The sequence below is a fragment of the Oncorhynchus mykiss genome, chromosome 15 (assembly GCF_013265735.2).
Source record: "Oncorhynchus mykiss isolate Arlee chromosome 15, USDA_OmykA_1.1, whole genome shotgun sequence".
Taxonomy (NCBI): Eukaryota; Metazoa; Chordata; class Actinopteri; order Salmoniformes; family Salmonidae; genus Oncorhynchus; species Oncorhynchus mykiss.
This window is the reverse complement of record NC_048579.1, coordinates 69,221,189-69,238,693: the sequence shown is the minus strand read 5'-3', so window position 1 is coordinate 69,238,693 and position 17,505 is coordinate 69,221,189. Positions and strand designations below refer to the sequence as shown.

At 42.7% G+C, this 17,505-nt stretch overlaps 3 protein-coding genes across 3 annotated transcripts; 2 read left to right on the top strand and 1 right to left on the bottom strand.

Annotated features, from left to right (window-relative positions):
- The first annotated feature begins 883 nt into the window (after nucleotides 1–883).
- LOC110490620 (mitochondrial-processing peptidase subunit beta) lies at nucleotides 884–4,981 on the top strand. The gene is made up of 13 exons (XM_036945110.1): nucleotides 884–1,039; nucleotides 1,378–1,515; nucleotides 1,604–1,690; nucleotides 1,794–1,923; nucleotides 2,075–2,273; nucleotides 2,677–2,756; nucleotides 2,962–3,074; nucleotides 3,417–3,560; nucleotides 3,646–3,806; nucleotides 3,997–4,082; nucleotides 4,229–4,317; nucleotides 4,437–4,512; nucleotides 4,794–4,981. The coding sequence occupies exons 1-13, from the start codon at nucleotides 938–940 to the stop codon at nucleotides 4,856–4,858; spliced, it is 1,470 nt and encodes a 489-aa protein (XP_036801005.1). The 5' UTR covers nucleotides 884–937; the 3' UTR covers nucleotides 4,859–4,981.
- LOC110490618 (DnaJ (Hsp40) homolog, subfamily C, member 2) lies at nucleotides 4,388–10,770 on the bottom strand. The gene is made up of 16 exons (XM_036945109.1): nucleotides 10,571–10,770; nucleotides 9,818–10,008; nucleotides 9,234–9,309; nucleotides 8,994–9,092; nucleotides 8,295–8,517; nucleotides 8,005–8,070; nucleotides 7,570–7,661; nucleotides 7,326–7,447; nucleotides 7,068–7,217; nucleotides 6,841–6,929; nucleotides 6,677–6,746; nucleotides 6,413–6,594; nucleotides 5,951–6,051; nucleotides 5,753–5,863; nucleotides 5,381–5,535; nucleotides 4,388–5,101 (listed from the first exon to the last, which is right to left on the bottom strand). Exons 1-16 carry the CDS (start codon nucleotides 10,626–10,628, stop codon nucleotides 5,033–5,035), a joined length of 1,854 nt encoding a protein of 617 aa, XP_036801004.1. The 5' UTR covers nucleotides 10,629–10,770; the 3' UTR covers nucleotides 4,388–5,032.
- A 219-nt stretch (nucleotides 10,771–10,989) lies between these two features.
- Nucleotides 10,990–15,623, top strand: LOC110490619 (26S proteasome regulatory subunit 7). The gene is made up of 12 exons (XM_036945111.1): nucleotides 10,990–11,179; nucleotides 11,597–11,634; nucleotides 11,882–11,963; nucleotides 12,264–12,363; nucleotides 12,509–12,640; nucleotides 12,756–12,828; nucleotides 13,351–13,446; nucleotides 13,684–13,848; nucleotides 14,113–14,200; nucleotides 14,433–14,635; nucleotides 15,034–15,130; nucleotides 15,355–15,623. Exons 1-12 carry the CDS (start codon nucleotides 11,107–11,109, stop codon nucleotides 15,510–15,512), a joined length of 1,305 nt encoding a protein of 434 aa, XP_036801006.1. The 5' UTR covers nucleotides 10,990–11,106; the 3' UTR covers nucleotides 15,513–15,623.
- Nucleotides 15,624–17,505: the final 1,882 nt, after the last annotated feature.

Below are 17,505 nucleotides of genomic sequence, written 5' to 3'. Positions count from 1 at the left end.
ACGCTGAAATATTTGACAAATCTTAACCCCGGAATAGGTACACTATATATAAACTCAATACATTAAGCAATGACTTTAAGAATGATTACCTGCATTCAAAGATAACCAACCTACAGCACTAGACTAAACTTCACTTGCATCATTCTTGTGGCACTGAGAGATAAACATGGTAATTATTTAACTAAAACAGAGAAAGCAACACCTCGCGGAACAATGCCTCTCCCCTAATTGACCTAGATAGTTTGTGTGTATGCATTGATATGTAGGCTACATGTGCATTTTTAAAAACTATATGCAGTTTTGTCCTTGAGCTGTTCTTGTCTATTCATGTTCTGTATTATGTCATTCTGTATTATGTTTCATGTTTTGTGTGGACCCCAGGAAGAGTAGCTGCTGCTTTTGCAACAGCTAATGGGGATCCTAATAAAATACCAAATACCAAACTGACCAATCAAATCAAATTGTATTTGTCAAATGTGCCGAATACAACAGGTGTACAGTGAAATGTTTACTTACAAGCCCTTAACCAACAATGCAGTTTTAAGAAAATACCTAATGAAAGTAATAGATAACAAATCATTAAAGAGCAGCAGTAAATAACAATAGCGGGGCTATATACGGGCGGAACCGGTACAGAGTCAATATGCGGGGGCACCGGTGTTGAGGTAATTGAGGTTATATGTATATGTAGGTAGAGTTATTAAAGTGACTATGTATAGATAATAACAGAGAGTAGCAGCAGTGTAGAAGTGTGTGTGTGTGTGTGGGGGGGGGGGGGGGGGGGGGGGGTGGTAATGCAAATAGTCTGGGTGGCCATTTATAAATGTATATTTATGAATATGACATTTTACAAATCATAATGACATGGCAAATGCTGGTGGGCGTGTTACATGCTCATTACGGCAGCTCACTGAATAATCGCACTTGCGCAATAGCCATGTCACAAATAATCAACATGGCGACGTCCTTACATCGCCTTACCTCCGCTGGGAGATATCTTGCAAAACGGAATTTATTGAAGACTAATGTCTTAACCAGGGTAAGTCTCGATATCCAGAAGGGTGACCATTTTAGCCTGTAAGCCTTGGTAGAATTATCAATAACAGATACTTAGCTAACTATAGTAGCTAATGCAGAGGGATATCCAGGCAGCATTGCCTGTGTTCTGAATGTCCTGAAGCTTTGATGAAGTAGAACAATTCCTTCTAGTGATAATTGACTCTGCGTGTGAAATGATCATACAACTTACTTCAAACCAGTAGCATTATCTAGATATTTTTTTTATAGTCTACACTAGAATAAACTGTAATGCCCTGCCAAGTAAAACTTGCAAATGCAAGTCGCTAATAGTACTCACTTCCACCCTTCTCATTGCAGTCCATTGTTGGTTCACACAGACTATTGGCTACGCAGGCCGCCAACCAAGTGATGTTAAATGTCCCTGAAACCAAGGTTACCACCTTAGAAAATGGACTACGTGTTGCATCTGAGGATTCCGGTCTTTCGACTTGCACAGTGAGTAACAGAGATCCTCCCACTGTTAAGTACAATCTGTCTACTATATGTGTGCTGAAGTCGGATGTCATCAATTGGTGCCTTGCAGGTTGGTCTCTGGATAGATGCAGGGAGTCGTTATGAGAATGAGAGGAACAATGGCACTGCTCATTTCTTGGAACACATGGCTTTCAAGGTTAGATGACAAGTGCTACAACCACTAAAAATCGCAACCAATGTCCATGACCATATTTGTTGCCGTTTGACATGTCTGTTCATCTGTGATGTGCGTCTGGCAGGGTACAAGGAAGCGCTCCCAGCTTGACCTGGAGCTGGAGATTGAAAATATGGGGGCCCATCTGAATGCTTACACCTCGAGGGAGCAGACTGTGTATTACGCCAAAGCATTCACAAAGGACCTTCCCAGAGGTATGACCACTGACTGTAGAGATTTGCTCCACTGTCTTGTCACTGAACTGTGTGTGGCCACAGATGGATAGTGGACATTTTGCTATAAGAAATTAAGAATCTTCGGTGTGGCGGAGACCATTTATAATGCTCCCCCTCCCTTGTTCTCCAGCGGTAGAGATCCTGGCAGACATCATCCAGAACAGCACATTGGGGGGAGCAGAGATCGAGCGAGAGCGAGGGGTCATCCTCCGAGAGATGCAGGAAGTAGAGACCAACCTACAGGAAGTGGTGTTTGATTACCTCCACGCCACAGCTTATCAAGCCACAGCGCTGGGCAGAACCATCCTGGGCCCTACGGAGAACATCAAGTAGGACTCTCGACTGCCTCAGCTGAGGCCTGGGTTCATTACGGCACAGAATGGGAAATGTTTTGCAACTGAAAACAAAAAAAATCTGCATTCCTTATTGGACCAGGAAGCCTAGTCCCACTCGGATACAGTCTGTTTTCTTCCGTTTTGTGCCTAATGAACATAAACCAACTCACAAGAGAACAATGTTACAGAATGTTAACAAAGAAATGTACTGTGCAGAACAGGGCATCCGGTTAACTGTATACCTTTATATCTGCGATGTTGTGAATTGCTCACTACTGACTAATACACCCCTAGACTTGGTTATTCCTGTCAACTACTTAACTGTCATCTCAGACCAGTTTGCTTCATAGAAACCACAGGGGATATGCAGTGACATTTCTGCTGTCTGTGTTTATAGAACAATAAACAGAGGAGACCTTGTTGAATACATCACGACTCACTACAAAGGACCGAGAATAGTGTTGGCTGCTGCTGGGGGTAGGTTTTCTCCTCTTAAAAGAGCACCATCCCAACATTTGTGAAAATGGCATGCTTATGTTTTGTAGTAATAAAGATGTTTCCAATGACATCAACCAATTAGTAGGCAATGCCTACACAATTGGTCAAAATCGCACAATGTACACTGTCATTGACAAATAGCACAAAATATCTTCCAATGATTCTAATGTTGTCTTTTGAACAGGGGTTTCACACAATGAATTGATAGATTTGGCCAAGTACCACTTTGGGAATCTTCCTGCCAGATACAAGGGAGAGGCTCCAACTTTCCCACAATGTGACTTTACTGGAAGTGAGGTGAGATTGAAGGCCCTTAATGTTTATCTCCAACAGGCAAACTTGCTCCCCATGGGCAATTCCATGGTAAGAGTTACACTCAGATTTCACTTTAGAATGTATTTCAAACAACTATGCACAAATAAATGTGCAGATGCAAAGTTTGGTAACAAAATGACAGAAATGGCAAACCGTCATTCTCTAACTTGAACAGTGCTTTTGTTAAATGTTCAAAGTAGTCCTTGTGCATAAAGTTGTATGGTTTGTTTAACTTTTCAGTAGTTGGTTTTTGTTTGTGAAATGAGTCACTTACTGTGGAATTTCCCCTTGTATCTTGGACAATTTGATTTCATTGTTGGATAGATCCGAGTTCGTGATGACAAGATGCCCCTGGCACACATTGCCATTGCTGTGGAAGCAGTGGGCTGGTCGCACCCCGATACCATTCCCCTTATGGTGGCAAACACACTCATCGGCAACTGGGACCGCTCCTTTGGTGGGGGTGTGGTAAGTTCTCATTCATGTTCCCAGGCACCGGGACTCCTTCCAGGTCGATTCCTCCTCTTACAATCTGTGTGTTGACCTTTGCCAGAATCTCTCCAGCAAGCTGGCACAGATGGCATGCCAGGGCAACTTGTGCCACAGCTTCCAGTCTTTCAACACCTGTTACACCGACACAGGCCTGTGGGGACTCTACATGGTGTGTGAGCCTGGCACCATCAACGAGATGATGCACTTCGCCCAGCTGGAATGGTGAGCACAGCTGTCACCTGAGTGGGCAGTCAAACCAAGCTGACCTGGTTATGCTGGAACAGGGCTGAAAATAAAATCTGACCCAGCATAGTTTGGGTCAGCACGGTAGTGTGAAAGGGGGTTGCCGCTCAGTTCATACTATGACTTCTGTCCAATAAATATGACTGACGTTTACTTTTGTTCACCTCAGGATGTCACTCTGCACTAGCGTTACTGAGAACGAAGTTGCAAGAGCCAAGAACCTCCTCAAGACAAACATGCTTTTGCATCTTGACGGTAAGGCCACGTGATTAGGGTTTGAATTACCAATGGACTTTCAGGGGTACCCACTTATCTGCAGACACATTGACATTTCAATTTATATGGGAGGTATTTAGCCAACCCTGCCAATGATCGTAAAATCAAATGGACCTTTTTTCTAGGATCCACCCCCATCTGTGAGGACATCGGCAGACAGATGCTTTGTTACAGCCGTAGGATCCCTCTGCATGAACTGGAGGCCAGAATTGATGTGAGTGAATGAATGTTTCGACCCCAAACGTAAGCTGTGATTAACATAGCAAAGACACTTGTGGACTGTGTTGGGAAATTGCAGTGTCTTTATTTGAAATATTTTAATGTCCCTCGAAGGCCATAGATGCAAAGACCATCAAGGACGTGTGTACAAAATACATCTATGACAAATCGCCTGCCATCGCAGCAGTCGGTACGTTGTGATTTCTATTGTTATTGAGAACAGATTCTGATTCATTCTGTTTACTTGCATTCCCCCCCCCCCCTCCAAATTAAGGCTATTAGGGGTCGTCAAACAAAGTTATGCAATTTCAGCTACAAATATACACACTTCATTCATTGCCAAAACAATACATACAATATTGCACTCAGTCAAGACCTTACCTGTGCTGCTAGGGCAGAACTGATGGTTGACTACCTACAAAACTGGTGTGGTATAAAGAGCATTTAGTACATTTCCCTCCTTTTTTTCAGGACCAATTGAGCAGCTCCCAGACTACAACCGAATTCGCAGTGGGATGTACTGGATGAGAACCTGAGAATTGGTGCTCTCTTTAGATACTTAGGAAAGTTAATAACAGCGAGCAGCCAACTGTACAATATATAAACATATCAACTTTTACAGAGTTTAAGTTGTGGTTTCTTTCAATTTTATTATAAAATAAAGACCAACACAATAACGTTAAAACAAGAACATGGGGCTGTTTGTCTTGTCATTTTCTGCTTTTACTGCCAACTTGTTCCTGGGCGGCCTTCTTGGCTTTGACCATCTCCACCAGTTCCTGTAGAGGAGAGAACTAGCTTTAGGCAGGCATTCAATCTGATCAGCAGTAGAGCCCTTTTAAAAGGTCACTTCCCATTGAGTCGACATGTGCGCTATGCAGCGGTTACCGTGAATTCGGGCTCCACAAACATTGCCTTTAAAAAGGTGCAGACTAAACGTGATCACATTGTATCTCGGCTTTAGAATGCTACAGCGTCGACATGTCATCTAAATTGTACATACAAACAGGGTTTGAAACCACACACAGAAGGATTAACAATAACAAGGTCCAGCTTACCTTATATCTCTTCATACAGTCCTTCTTGGTACGTCCGGGCACAGCTGCAGCAATCTTCTCCCACCTCTCTGGGGTGCTGACTGGGTAGGTCTTCAAGGCCTGCTCTAGAAGCTTCTGCTCCTCAGTGGTCCAGGATGCAGTGTTGGCTTCAGCACCTGAAGCAGTGAGAATTGAAGAGGACAGTGAATGGATCACACTAGGAAACATATCCAGAAAGAACCCGTAGTCACTACTACACCCCCCCCCCCATATTGCTTAATCAGATCCTCAAGTGTAGAAAGTATGGAGACAGTTACAAAGTACTTTCAGTCATGGGTATAAATCCAGTGGGCTTTTGTGCAAGCAAAAATTACCTACTGAATGACCACTCACCGTCAAATCTCTCAGAGGGCACTGCGTTGTCCACTGTCTGGGGCACGGCTGCATGCTCTTTGTTAAACTTCTCAAAGGCCTTCTTGTTAATCTCATCTTTCTGCCCGGGTTCTGAAAAAGTGGCAAAGTTTCAAACGTGTTTTGCAGAGAATTACACTGACAAAGGCTCCTACATCTGGTGACATGACAGTTGCTCACCAAGCTTTTGTAAGTTCTTGGCTTTGTTGATAACATCTTTGGCCGTCCTTTTGATGCCACTGGTGGAGTGCAAGTTCATGTAGTTGGCAATGACTTCCCATCTACAGGATAGAAACAACGAAAGATGAATCACTTGAAAAGTAAAAGCATGAAATCTGCAAGGCCATCTACACCAGCAGTGGAATGTTCCACTTCATGGACAGAACACAGCCAAGTTCATTAGGCAAACATTGCAGATAGAAATGTCATGAATATTGAACTTGTACCATTGTTCAAATGAAAAAGTGTGTTTCCTATGAGCAGTATCAATAAAAACATGTCAATACAGAAATGTCATGAATAGAGTGGATTCCTTATTCTACATGTAAGAGGCAAGTTCGTTATATGTATTTTTAGGCCCGTTTGTTCTACAGATTTCTACTTCAACATTGTGCCCTGTTGAAAGCAGCCCTGGGAGGGTACCTGGCGTTGGTTCCAGCAGGGAACAAGTTGACTGCTTTGATGAGCAGCGGGAGCTCTTCCTCATTCCAGCCCTTTCCTCCGCCCCCGCCTCCTCCGCTGGCTTGTACGGTAGTGCGGACAGCTTGCCTGGCCTGCACCTCCGCATCCTTCTCCTTTTGCAGCTGGGCATTCACCTCCTGCACCTGTACACACAAAACAATGTCAGTGGTACAGATGGAAGCTGTGTACCATATTTATACCCAGTCATCATGTGGTGCTCTCTACCTGCTTCTCCACCGCTACCTTGCCCTCCTCCTTTGAACCCAATGCCAATCCTTCATTCAGGGATTGCAGACTGGAGAAAGAAAGTGATTCCCACTGTATTGAGTTCAACTCCAGATTTGTATAAAGTATTACCAATAAGGCGAATTTCAATTAATATCCTTTACCTCACAAGCTCCAAACGGTCACAAAGTTTCTCCACATCTTCCATCATTTTCACACTATCAGATTCATTGTCACCAAAGTAATTCCAGTTCTTCAGGGGAAAACAAAACAAGAGGACAGGAAAATACTAAGATGAGTTGGGGTACCTTTAACAGCATTACAATCTTGCCCACTAATCAGCAACTGTTCATTAATTCCCTGGAGAGAGGCCACCCCATTCAAGCAGCACCTTGCAAGTTGTCCTCAGTTTCTGCCTCTCTTTCTTGATGGCCTTCTTTTGGATCTCCTTCTCCTTCTTGGCCTGCTGGGCAACCAGTTTGGCCTCCTCTTCCTCCTTCTCTTTGGCCAGCCGTGCAGCATCCAGCTCTGCCTGCCGAGCCTGATACCAACACAGTCAGAAACGCATTGAAATCTACGCAGAAACAATCTGGACACAAGGGAGAGGCAAGAATAAAACAAAATGCATGTTCTAATGTGTCGGACTGACCCGCTCCTTCTCTTCCTGCTCTTTCCTCTTGGCGTCTGCTTTGGCCTTCTTCTCATTCTCCTTTCTGGCCTTCTCATCATCTTTGAATTTCTTTATCCTGGGATCAAGGCTGTAGGCCGTGTCTTTCAACAGAAACGCACCCAAACAGTGTCATTCCATGAACCCATCTGCCAGGTATTTCAGTTGAGTTAGTCATTTTCTATTGTTCATGTAAGAACAGGTATGCATGTTTAGTGGGCCTTACCAACAAGAGTCCGTAGTCTATTCATCTCTTCCTTCTTCCTGGTGGCTCTGGCTGCACGATTCTGCTTTTCAATCCATCTCCTCTCATCACGACTGAATTCAACAGATGAAAGCATACAAATCAGACACTACTGAGAATGGAAGACACAGGCAGCCTAGCGGTTAGAGCTCTGGGCCAGTAACCGAAAGGTCCCTGGTTCGAATCCCTGATCTGACTATTTGAAAAAAAAAATTTAAAAAAAATAGGTCGATGTGCACTTGAGCAAGGCACTTAACCCTAATTTGCTCCAGGGGGCACTGTACTATGGCTAACCCTGTAAAGCAACACATTCTACTGTACCTGGTGACAATAAAACATCTACAATACATACATATATGACAGTGCATTCCACGTGGATTGTTTTGATATTACCCACCATGTTCTGATATTACTTACCATTCTGCCTTGTCCTTTTCCTCTTCATCCAAATAAGAAAACTCTCTCCACGAGTCAAAGTTGTACCTTGATTGAGATTATGAATGGGAAACAAATTCACAATTCAAATAAATGAACAAGAAATATCAAATCATTGTGAGAAGTTGCAATACACCGCATGTCTGAAATAAGTTCCATATTCAGAATACTTTGGCTGAAAGAGCAGTAATTCCCTTGTAGTTCAAGGTTTAAACTCAAAGGCATTTTCCGCACAATGGCCAATGCTGATGGCCAGTGATGGTCTTACTTACCAAACAGAATAAAAATGATCCACATCCTCAAAAGAGGAATCCATAGTGCCAAGTCTGGGAACGTGTTTTTTAGAAGACCACCGGGCATTTCTCTCAAAAACGGGAGCATACGCCTCAAAGAAGTTCTCTTTGCCTTCGCCCTTTGAAGGCACAGCGTTGTCAAAGGTAGGATCTACACTGTCAAATGCTCTTCGCTTCACAGGATCTGACAGAATCTCTATAGCTGGTATGAGATAAAAACACAAAATATTATTGTTAATAGGAGCTGAAACAGAATGTTTAGCCTCAAATGATAAGAGATAACATCTACTTTATTAGTCCACCAGATAGATATCAGTCTTTTGCATTTATCCAACACCATCCCTCCCGATATACACACACACAAACACACATTCGGCTGGAGCAGAGGGCAGCTGCAGTGCCCGATGAGCAGTTTAGGGGGTTGAGTTTGTTGCTCAAGGGAACATTGGCAGTAGGTGACACCTAAGATATTGATGCCAGCAACCTTCTGTTAAACAATACTATATTTCATACTATAATCATTGTATTTGTATACAGAGGGAGTACTGTGAGGTATAACACCTATATAAGACAGTTATCCAAAGGGACATACTTTTTTTAGGATGTGCATGTGATCCCTGCAAGATTTGAATAAACCATGACTTTGACATTGCTGACCACGTTTTTCAATGTCCTTACCTTTAGTTATACAGGTGAAGTAGTCACCGTCTCCTTCTACAATCAGCTCTCCCGCAGCTTTCCTTTTGTCAGGGTGATGCTTCAGCACCATCGCCTTGTCTGTTGAAAAACATTACACTTAATATACTGCGGTAAAACAAGCTGCTATTCTAACGAACTCTGGAAGTCATGTCAGAGAAACCTTATGGTCAACAAATATAATGTGGTTCAGAAGACAACAGCACACATGGAAATACTCACGGGCAGCTTTGATTTGTTTCTGTGTCGCCTTGTACCTCATATGAGCCAGTCCAAGGACAGCATAGTGATCTTGATTCTGAAAAGAGAAAAGCCAAAGGGGGAAGACATCCTTTACTACGTACTCCCAAAAGTAGAATTCAATACAGTGTTCCTAATGGTTCTGAAGGGAAGTCCCACTGATATAACGTCTAACTCAATGGCAGTCGGTGCTGTTTAAGATGAGGGAGGACGATTTTAATTATGAGCATGGCCTTATTTCTATTACAGCATATTGGATGAGTGCCATTCATATTTCATTCACCCAGCTCAATGTAACGTCAATAGGTGTAGGCTACTACACGATACAACAATTTTTTCCCATACCCATCATGAGGTTGCTACAACAGGTCAAGAGAAGAATTAACGAAGAGTGACCCATTTAATACCGCCTTGCACACTTCTTGCATGCATCTAGCTGATCTAGGGTGTAATTATTAGTCCAACAGTTGCAAACTAGTGTTTTGATTGGACAAATTCAGGTATGTTTATCCCCGTTTCAGTTTAAGAAATTATTTTCAATCGGCAAAATGAATACACCTGACTACCTTCCAGTCTTTGGGGTCCAGTGTTCTCAGCAGGGGGAAATCCTCCAGCTGCAGCTCTTCATCCTCAGATTCCTCAGACAGCTCCTCCTCTTCCTCAAGCTCCTGGAAGGAGGCCGATACATTCCTGTTCCTCCTCTTCAGAAAGGCCTCGAACCACCGACCAACAGGTTCCACCTCGATCTGCACTGAGGCTGAGGGAGAGGAGGGCAACCATTATACCCTCCATCTGCCTGCAATCTCTCTCTGAGAATAACATTCTGCAACCTACCAAACTTGTTATCAAAACATACATTTTGTATGAGTAAGTGTGAGCTAGGACTGTCAAATATCCTTTAATAAGTTGAGTGTTGTCCTCTTTTTTTGTAAGTATCACTAAATGTCCACAAATGAACAAACAATTGCCATGGTAAGTGTTATAGCTAGCTATGTGGGGCTACAGTATATGAACAAATCTGTGCAGCATTCAAAACTAAGATTCAGCAACAGCAAACACATGCACAACATAAATTATGTCCCTCTTAGTCATTTAGCTAGTTAGCGTAACGATTTTCATAGACATTAGCGTTAGCTAGCTACAATGATTATATTAACAATATGAATTAAATAACACTTCATACTAGTATGCGATAACTAGCTAACGTTAGCTGTTCTCTGATATACCGGTAGTTAACTAGCATAGTTGATTGCTAGCTAGCTACATGATAGCGAATTGTGTCAGTATCAGCAGTAATTTCACTCTCATTCAATGCTTACCAGCAATGGCATTACAGTAGACGACTGTAACATCCCCTTCTAATGCTTCTATTAGCATATTGGAAAGGTGTGCTATAACATTCAGCTGTGAAATGTATTCAGTTAAATGTTTTCTAAAGTGCGAGTATGTCACCCGGTTTTTCAGCACACCACATGGGCCTGCTTTTACAAGTGCCTTACTGGGTAGACCTGGCTTACACTCTTATAATTCCGAAATCCCACATAGGATACCTTATATTTAGTTCCTAAATAATACTTTTAAATTTCAGAGACGATCTTCTCACAAACGACTGTTATACTAGTATTAAGTATGTCGCTTAAATATGTTAAGAATATTCATACATTTGAACAGATATTGGTTGTATAAAATACTTATAAAAAACTTGGAACATTATGACAATGGTCGTCAAATAAAGGTCCGACCCCCATTTCCGGTTAATTGTGCACAGCGGAAGTAACAAACCTGCTGTGTAATCCTTGTTGTGCTGAAGCACAAAATCTTCTAGTAAAACTTTATACACAGAATAACATTAGCAATGCCAGATTATTTGGGAGGCGATCAAAGGAAAATCAAAGATGCCAAAGAAGAGGAGGATAAACCTATCAGATGTATGTGATTATATTTTTGAGAACCACTGTTTATTAGCTAGCTTGGTCAGTACGACAGTTAGCTAGGATGGCTAATTTAAGTCATTTAATGTGAATACGTTAACAAAGCTAGCTAGTTAATAACAATATGACCTAGATAAAAATCAAACAAGCCACGGTGATCTTTACCAGTATGGCTTAATATCATTAGTTATCTAGCCAGGGCTAATGTTAGCTAGCCTTGACTAATGAACAATTTGCCAGTTTTGTTTTGGACACCTAAGTCACAGTGGGTTCTTTAAATTGTTATCAATTATACCTGGATGTAAAGACAAGCTATTATAATAATAATAATAATATTTGCATATTTAATAGCTACGAATTGGTTCTTCGTGAATGTTATGTAAATTCAAATTGAGATGTATTTTTGCCCTCCAGCTTTGGATGAAGGAGACATTGCCTTATTGAAAACTTATGTAAGTATGAGCTAGTTTATACCTGTACATTAATTGATTGCTATTTTACATCTTGTAGGCCTAACTATAATCATAATGACCCCTGTGATGTTGTCTAATGGTGTAGGGCAGGCCAATTCATTTTCCAGTAATTACCTATTGATTAAAGGTTGATTATCACTGATTTGAAATGTCATTATCTGCTAGAACAACTACATAACATGCAATTCTTTGTGACTGACATCTTTGTATTGCTGGTTGTGAACAGGGCCAGAGCACTTACTCCAGACAGATTAAGCAAGTGGAAGATGACATCCAAAACCTGCTCAAGAAGATCAATGAACTAACCGGTAGGCAGCAATGTGATTATACGTAACATCCATGTGCATTATCACTCATTAAACATGTAGTGTATATTGAGTAGGGATTACATTGAGTTTTCAGGTCACAGTTGTAAATGAGAATTTGTTCTCGACTAGCCTACCTGGTTAAATAAAGGTGAAAATAAAAAAATCTACCCTCCCACGATGCTTGAAAATATTTAGAATGTGGCTTTCTTTTCCTTAGTGATAGCAGAACATCTGTTATTTGTTGCTTTCATGTCTGACAGGTAGCGTATGTGCACTAACCTCAGCTATCTAACAATGCAGGCATTAAGGAATCGGACACTGGCCTGGCTCCTCCTGCACTTTGGGATCTGGCTGCAGACAAACAGACTCTGCAGAGCGAGCAGCCACTGCAGGTGGCAAGGTATGGCACACTTCTCAATTTACTGTATCTCACCAACATAATTTAAGACTTAACCGTCTTAAAAAACAATGGATATTTTTTTATTAGGTTTTGTTTTCTAGTTTGAGCTAAACACCCACATGCTTGTTGTATTTTGTTGTGGCAGATGCACAAAGATCATCAATGCTGACTCTGAAGATCCAAAGTACATCATCAATGTGAAGCAGTTTGCCAAGTTTGTGGTGGACCTGAGTGACCAGGTGGCCCCCACTGACATAGAGGAGGGTATGAGAGTCGGGTAAGGATGAAGGGTGATATCTTACTCCAATAGGAATCACGTGTGCCGATGTCCAATATTGCATAGGTAAGGTATTATTGTTAGATACTTAAGTATCTTGTGTTTTATCTTTTAGTGTGGACAGAAACAAGTACCAGATCCACATTCCTCTGCCTCCCAAGATTGACCCCACAGTCACTATGATGCAGGTAAGACGTGACACAACCGCTTGATCTCAATTCAAGATCTGTTTCCTCACCTTCATCTGCAACGATTGGAAAAGTACTTGACGGGTGAAAACAATATGGTGGAAGCTCATCCTTAGGTTGGCTTTCACCCGGTCAGCGCTTTCAGATCAGTGCAATGAAGGCCAACATCTGTTTTGAGAAAGGGGTTTTATTCATTAGGGCACACAGTAGCAAAACTTTTTGCAACAGAAAAAATAAATGTTTCTTCTTGTTCAAGTTCTGTGGTGTAATCATTAGCCCAAAACATTTTTGCTACTGAAACTTTTTACTGCAAACGGGAAATTCTTTGAAACAGAGTTTCTATTGGACAAATTCAGGTAGGTCCCTCCCCGTTTGGTTCCTAGTGAATACACCTCAAGTAGTGCCTCCCTGCTTGGTGCTTAATGTTTACTACCATGGCCTGAAATAAGGATGCTTGTCAAAGTATTGTAGCTACCTGAACTAACAGCAATGTCTCTCCCTGTCTCTGTTCCTGTCTACTAGGTGGAGGAGAAGCCTGATGTGACCTACAGTGACGTGGGTGGATGTAAAGAGCAGATTGAGAAGCTCAGGGAGGTGGTGGAGACCCCACTGCTCCATGTAAGTGTCTCAATTTGTCATTTATAATCACTCTACCGAATATCACAAAATATGTATAAACTATACATTTGTGACATTTTAAATGAGAAGGTATCAATAAGGCAATAAAGACATGGGCGAGTGCCCTCAGATTTCCTGCATTTGTGGCAGGGTTATTAGACATCTTGTACACTTAAAACATATTAGATCCTTTGTACCTCTGCTTATGTCTCCTCTCGTTGTCTGTTCTGCTTTCAGCCCGAGAGGTTTGTCAACCTGGGTATTGAGCCCCCGAAGGGGGTTCTGTTGTTCGGCCCACCTGGTACAGGTAAAACCCTGTGTGCCAGAGCCGTGGCCAACCGCACCGATGCCTGCTTCATCAGGGTCATCGGCTCAGAGCTGGTCCAGAAATACGTGGGAGAGGTGAGTCACATTGGTGGAGGGTGAAGTTGCCCCTAGACACTGATCTTGGGTCAGTTTAGAATTTCCCCCAATAATGGTTAGGGTCGGAGGATGGGAAGCTGATCCTAGATCTGTATCTAGGGTAAACTTCAACCCAGAGCTAGTCACAATCAAGTTGTATTTGAATAGATTTGAGAACTCAGGATGATGGAGAATTAACTCAGGAATGTGGTCCTGAATCGGTGTAAGCTTACCTTGTTCTCTGTACTTGTTTCTCTTCCTCAGGGTGCCAGAATGGTGCGGGAGCTTTTCGAGATGGCCAGAACCAAGAAGGCATGTCTCATCTTCTTCGACGAAATTGACGCTATTGGAGGTCAGCACTTAAAAAATAACTTGTGTACTGATTTAAATGCAAGACAACTCTATAAAAGAACACATTTATGCATTTCACAAGAAGTGGTAGTAAGTAGCCTTGTCTGAGCCAGAACAACCCATAGGGCAGGAGGCAGCTTGACGTGCACAGGGTGCTCATCTTGTCACCAGAAATAGTAGCCCTGTCTGTGGTTGTGCCTCGACTTCCATATGGGTTGTGTCTTGTCTTGTAGGGGCCCGTTTTGATGATGGTGCCGGTGGGGACAATGAGGTCCAGAGGACCATGCTGGAGCTCATCAACCAGCTGGACGGCTTCGACCCCAGGGGGAACATCAAGGTCCTGATGGCCACCAACCGGCCCGACACCCTGGACCCCGCCCTCATGAGGCCCGGGCGACTGGACAGGAAGATTGAGTTCAGCCTGCCAGACCTGGAGGTTAATACCATGTCTGATTAGAACGGAAGTAACTCTGACCTCTGACTCCAGTCCCTAATGGCACCCTATTCCCTTTGGATCCTGGTCTAAAGTAGTGCACTATATTAGGGAACAGGGTGCCATTTGGCTGGTCAAAAGTAGTGCGCTATATTAGGGAAGAGGGTTCCATTTGGCTGGTCAAAAGTAGTGCACTATATTAGGGAACAGGGTGCCATTTGGAACGTAGCCTGACTCCTTCCTGACTTGGTGAATATGCAGAGGAATAGCTTAGGTGGTAATAAAAAATGCATGAGTAGCGAATGAAGTTAGCTGCCAACAATTATTCCTACTGGATGAATAGTGAAGATATGAATGTAGAGTGGCCTGGCAGTGTGGTAAAGAATGAGGTGTTGTTTCAGGGTCGTACTCACATCTTCAAGATCCATGCCCGCTCCATGAGCGTGGAGAGAGACATCCGCTTCGAGCTGCTGGCTCGTCTCTGTCCCAACAGCACAGGTAAGATGACCCAACACCGTGTTGTTCCGGTGATGCGACACAAGGGGGCACCACTATTTTTAGTAACTGACATGTATAAAGGCTGTGTTGGAATTCTCTACCCTGCACTCTCTACTGCAGCCCAATGACTGGCTCCAACCATGTAGCCCACACCCTGTTAAGACATATTTGGGATGCAAGGTAGTCAATCTGAAACAATCACACCGTTTGTTTTGTCCTATCAGGTGCCGAGATTCGCAGCGTGTGCACGGAGGCGGGTATGTTCGCCATCCGCGCCCGCCGGAAGATCGCCACTGAGAAGGACTTCCTGGAGGCGGTCAACAAGGTCATCAAGTCCTACGCCAAGTTCAGCGCCACCCCAAGATACATGACCTACAACTAAACAGCGCCGTCTGCATCTGGGGTTGTTTCCCAAGAGGCTGGGGAGGAGAGTCAATGCTCATTTTCTGTCATTAAACATTGCCTACACAATTAAAGTTTATTCCAGTTTGGACATTTTCTAGTTTTCATTCAATTACACATTGACCTGTACTATAAAACTGCATTGTTTATTGATGTAAAAGTCAAGCTGTAAGATATGTACAGTACATTTAAACCATCCATATATTATCACAAAAATATTGATAACTTCAAATGTACAAATTCATAGCTTTGTACCAACACAACATACAGCACTAGATGAGTGACTTGAATTGGACCAAACGCAGTGTTCAGCTGCTGTAGTGACTGGTTATTCATATAGTACATTCAACTGCATATCACTGATTGAAAGACACTTGACAAAACATTATTTGAAAAGAATAGTATGAGTAACAGCTGTGAAGTGGCCTACCTGATTAGTTTGTAGATTTGCACACTAATTGTACAATGATGCATTTCTTAGATATTCAGCAGGAAAGGGGTAACAAGAGGCCAATCTTTGAGAAAAACATGTTACTTTTACCATCTATTCAACATGTCAGAGCTACAGTGGTGGGCCTATTCATTGTTGCTCTCCTGGATCTCAAATGTAACCACTAATGGGGATGCTCTGAAAAGACCCTCGGCACTCAACGTGACCTAAAAACCTGAGTGTTGCTATTTCTCTTCTACTTTGAGACAATGCTGTGAAGAACACAAGTGTTTGAAACCATTTCAAAGACGCAGTAAATTGATAAATGACTTGCTCTTAGCATAAAACGCCAAGAGTCCTGCACGCTGCTGCCCGTAGGAATGTTAGCAATAAAACAAAACCCATCTTTATTAAATATATTTATCTCTGCTTAAAACAAAAAGTTCCACTTGGAGATGGGCGTTCAGACTGTCTCCGGTGCTGCTGGTTGGAGGTCTCCAGCTCGAACTCCCCCGGGTCACCTAAGCCTTGTTCACACTGCAGGCCTTAATGCTCAAATCAGTTTTTTAAATTCATTTTGGAATACTGACTGTCCAAACATCAAGTTACCAAATCAGATTAGTTTGTGTTCAGACAGCAATCATTTGCTGACATGGCTATGCTAGTTGTCATAGTAACGACGGGTGTGTGCGCGGTGTAGGTGTTTGTGCTTCCTAGCACTCAGAAGTTATGTAGCAGGCTAAGGTGACGACTCCTGCCATGGAAGTTTCCCAGTTGCTTTGAATGTTCAAAATAATTTAAAACAATTAACAAGCTAGTTAGCTACCACGTTCTTGTCAGAGTAGCTAGCAAGCAACAAGAGATGCCAAATAACAGTCTAAAAACACCTTGAGGGCTACGAAGGTGGTTTGAAATGTGGCTAGAAATATCCTAATCCATTTCCTGTTCAGACTGCAGGAAAAAAGGAACATATTTGATTTATATGTATATACACACTGCTCAAAAAAATAAACGGGAACACTAAAATAACACATCCTAGATCAGAATGAATGAAATATTCTTATTAAATACTTTTTTCTTTACATAGTTGAATGTGCTGACAACAAAATCACACCAAAATGATCAATGGAAATCAAATTGATCAACCCATGGATGTCTGGATTTGGAGTCACACTCAAAATTAAAGTGGAAAGCCACACTACAGGCTGATCCAACTTTGATGTAATGTCCTTAAAACAAGTCAAAATGAGGCTCAGTAGTGTGTGTGGCCTCCACGTGCCTGTATGACCTTCCTACAACGCCTGGGCATGCTCCTGATGAGGTGGCGGATGGTCTCCTGAGGGATCTCCTCCCAGACCTGGACTAAAGCATCCGCCAACTCCTGGACAGTCTGTGGTGCAACGTTGTTGGTGGATGGAGCGAGACATGATGTCCCAGATGTGCTCAATTGGATTCAGGTCTGGGGAACGGGCGGGCCAGTCCACAGCATCAATGCCTTCCTCTTGCAGGAACTGCTGACACACTCCAGCCACATGAGGTCTAG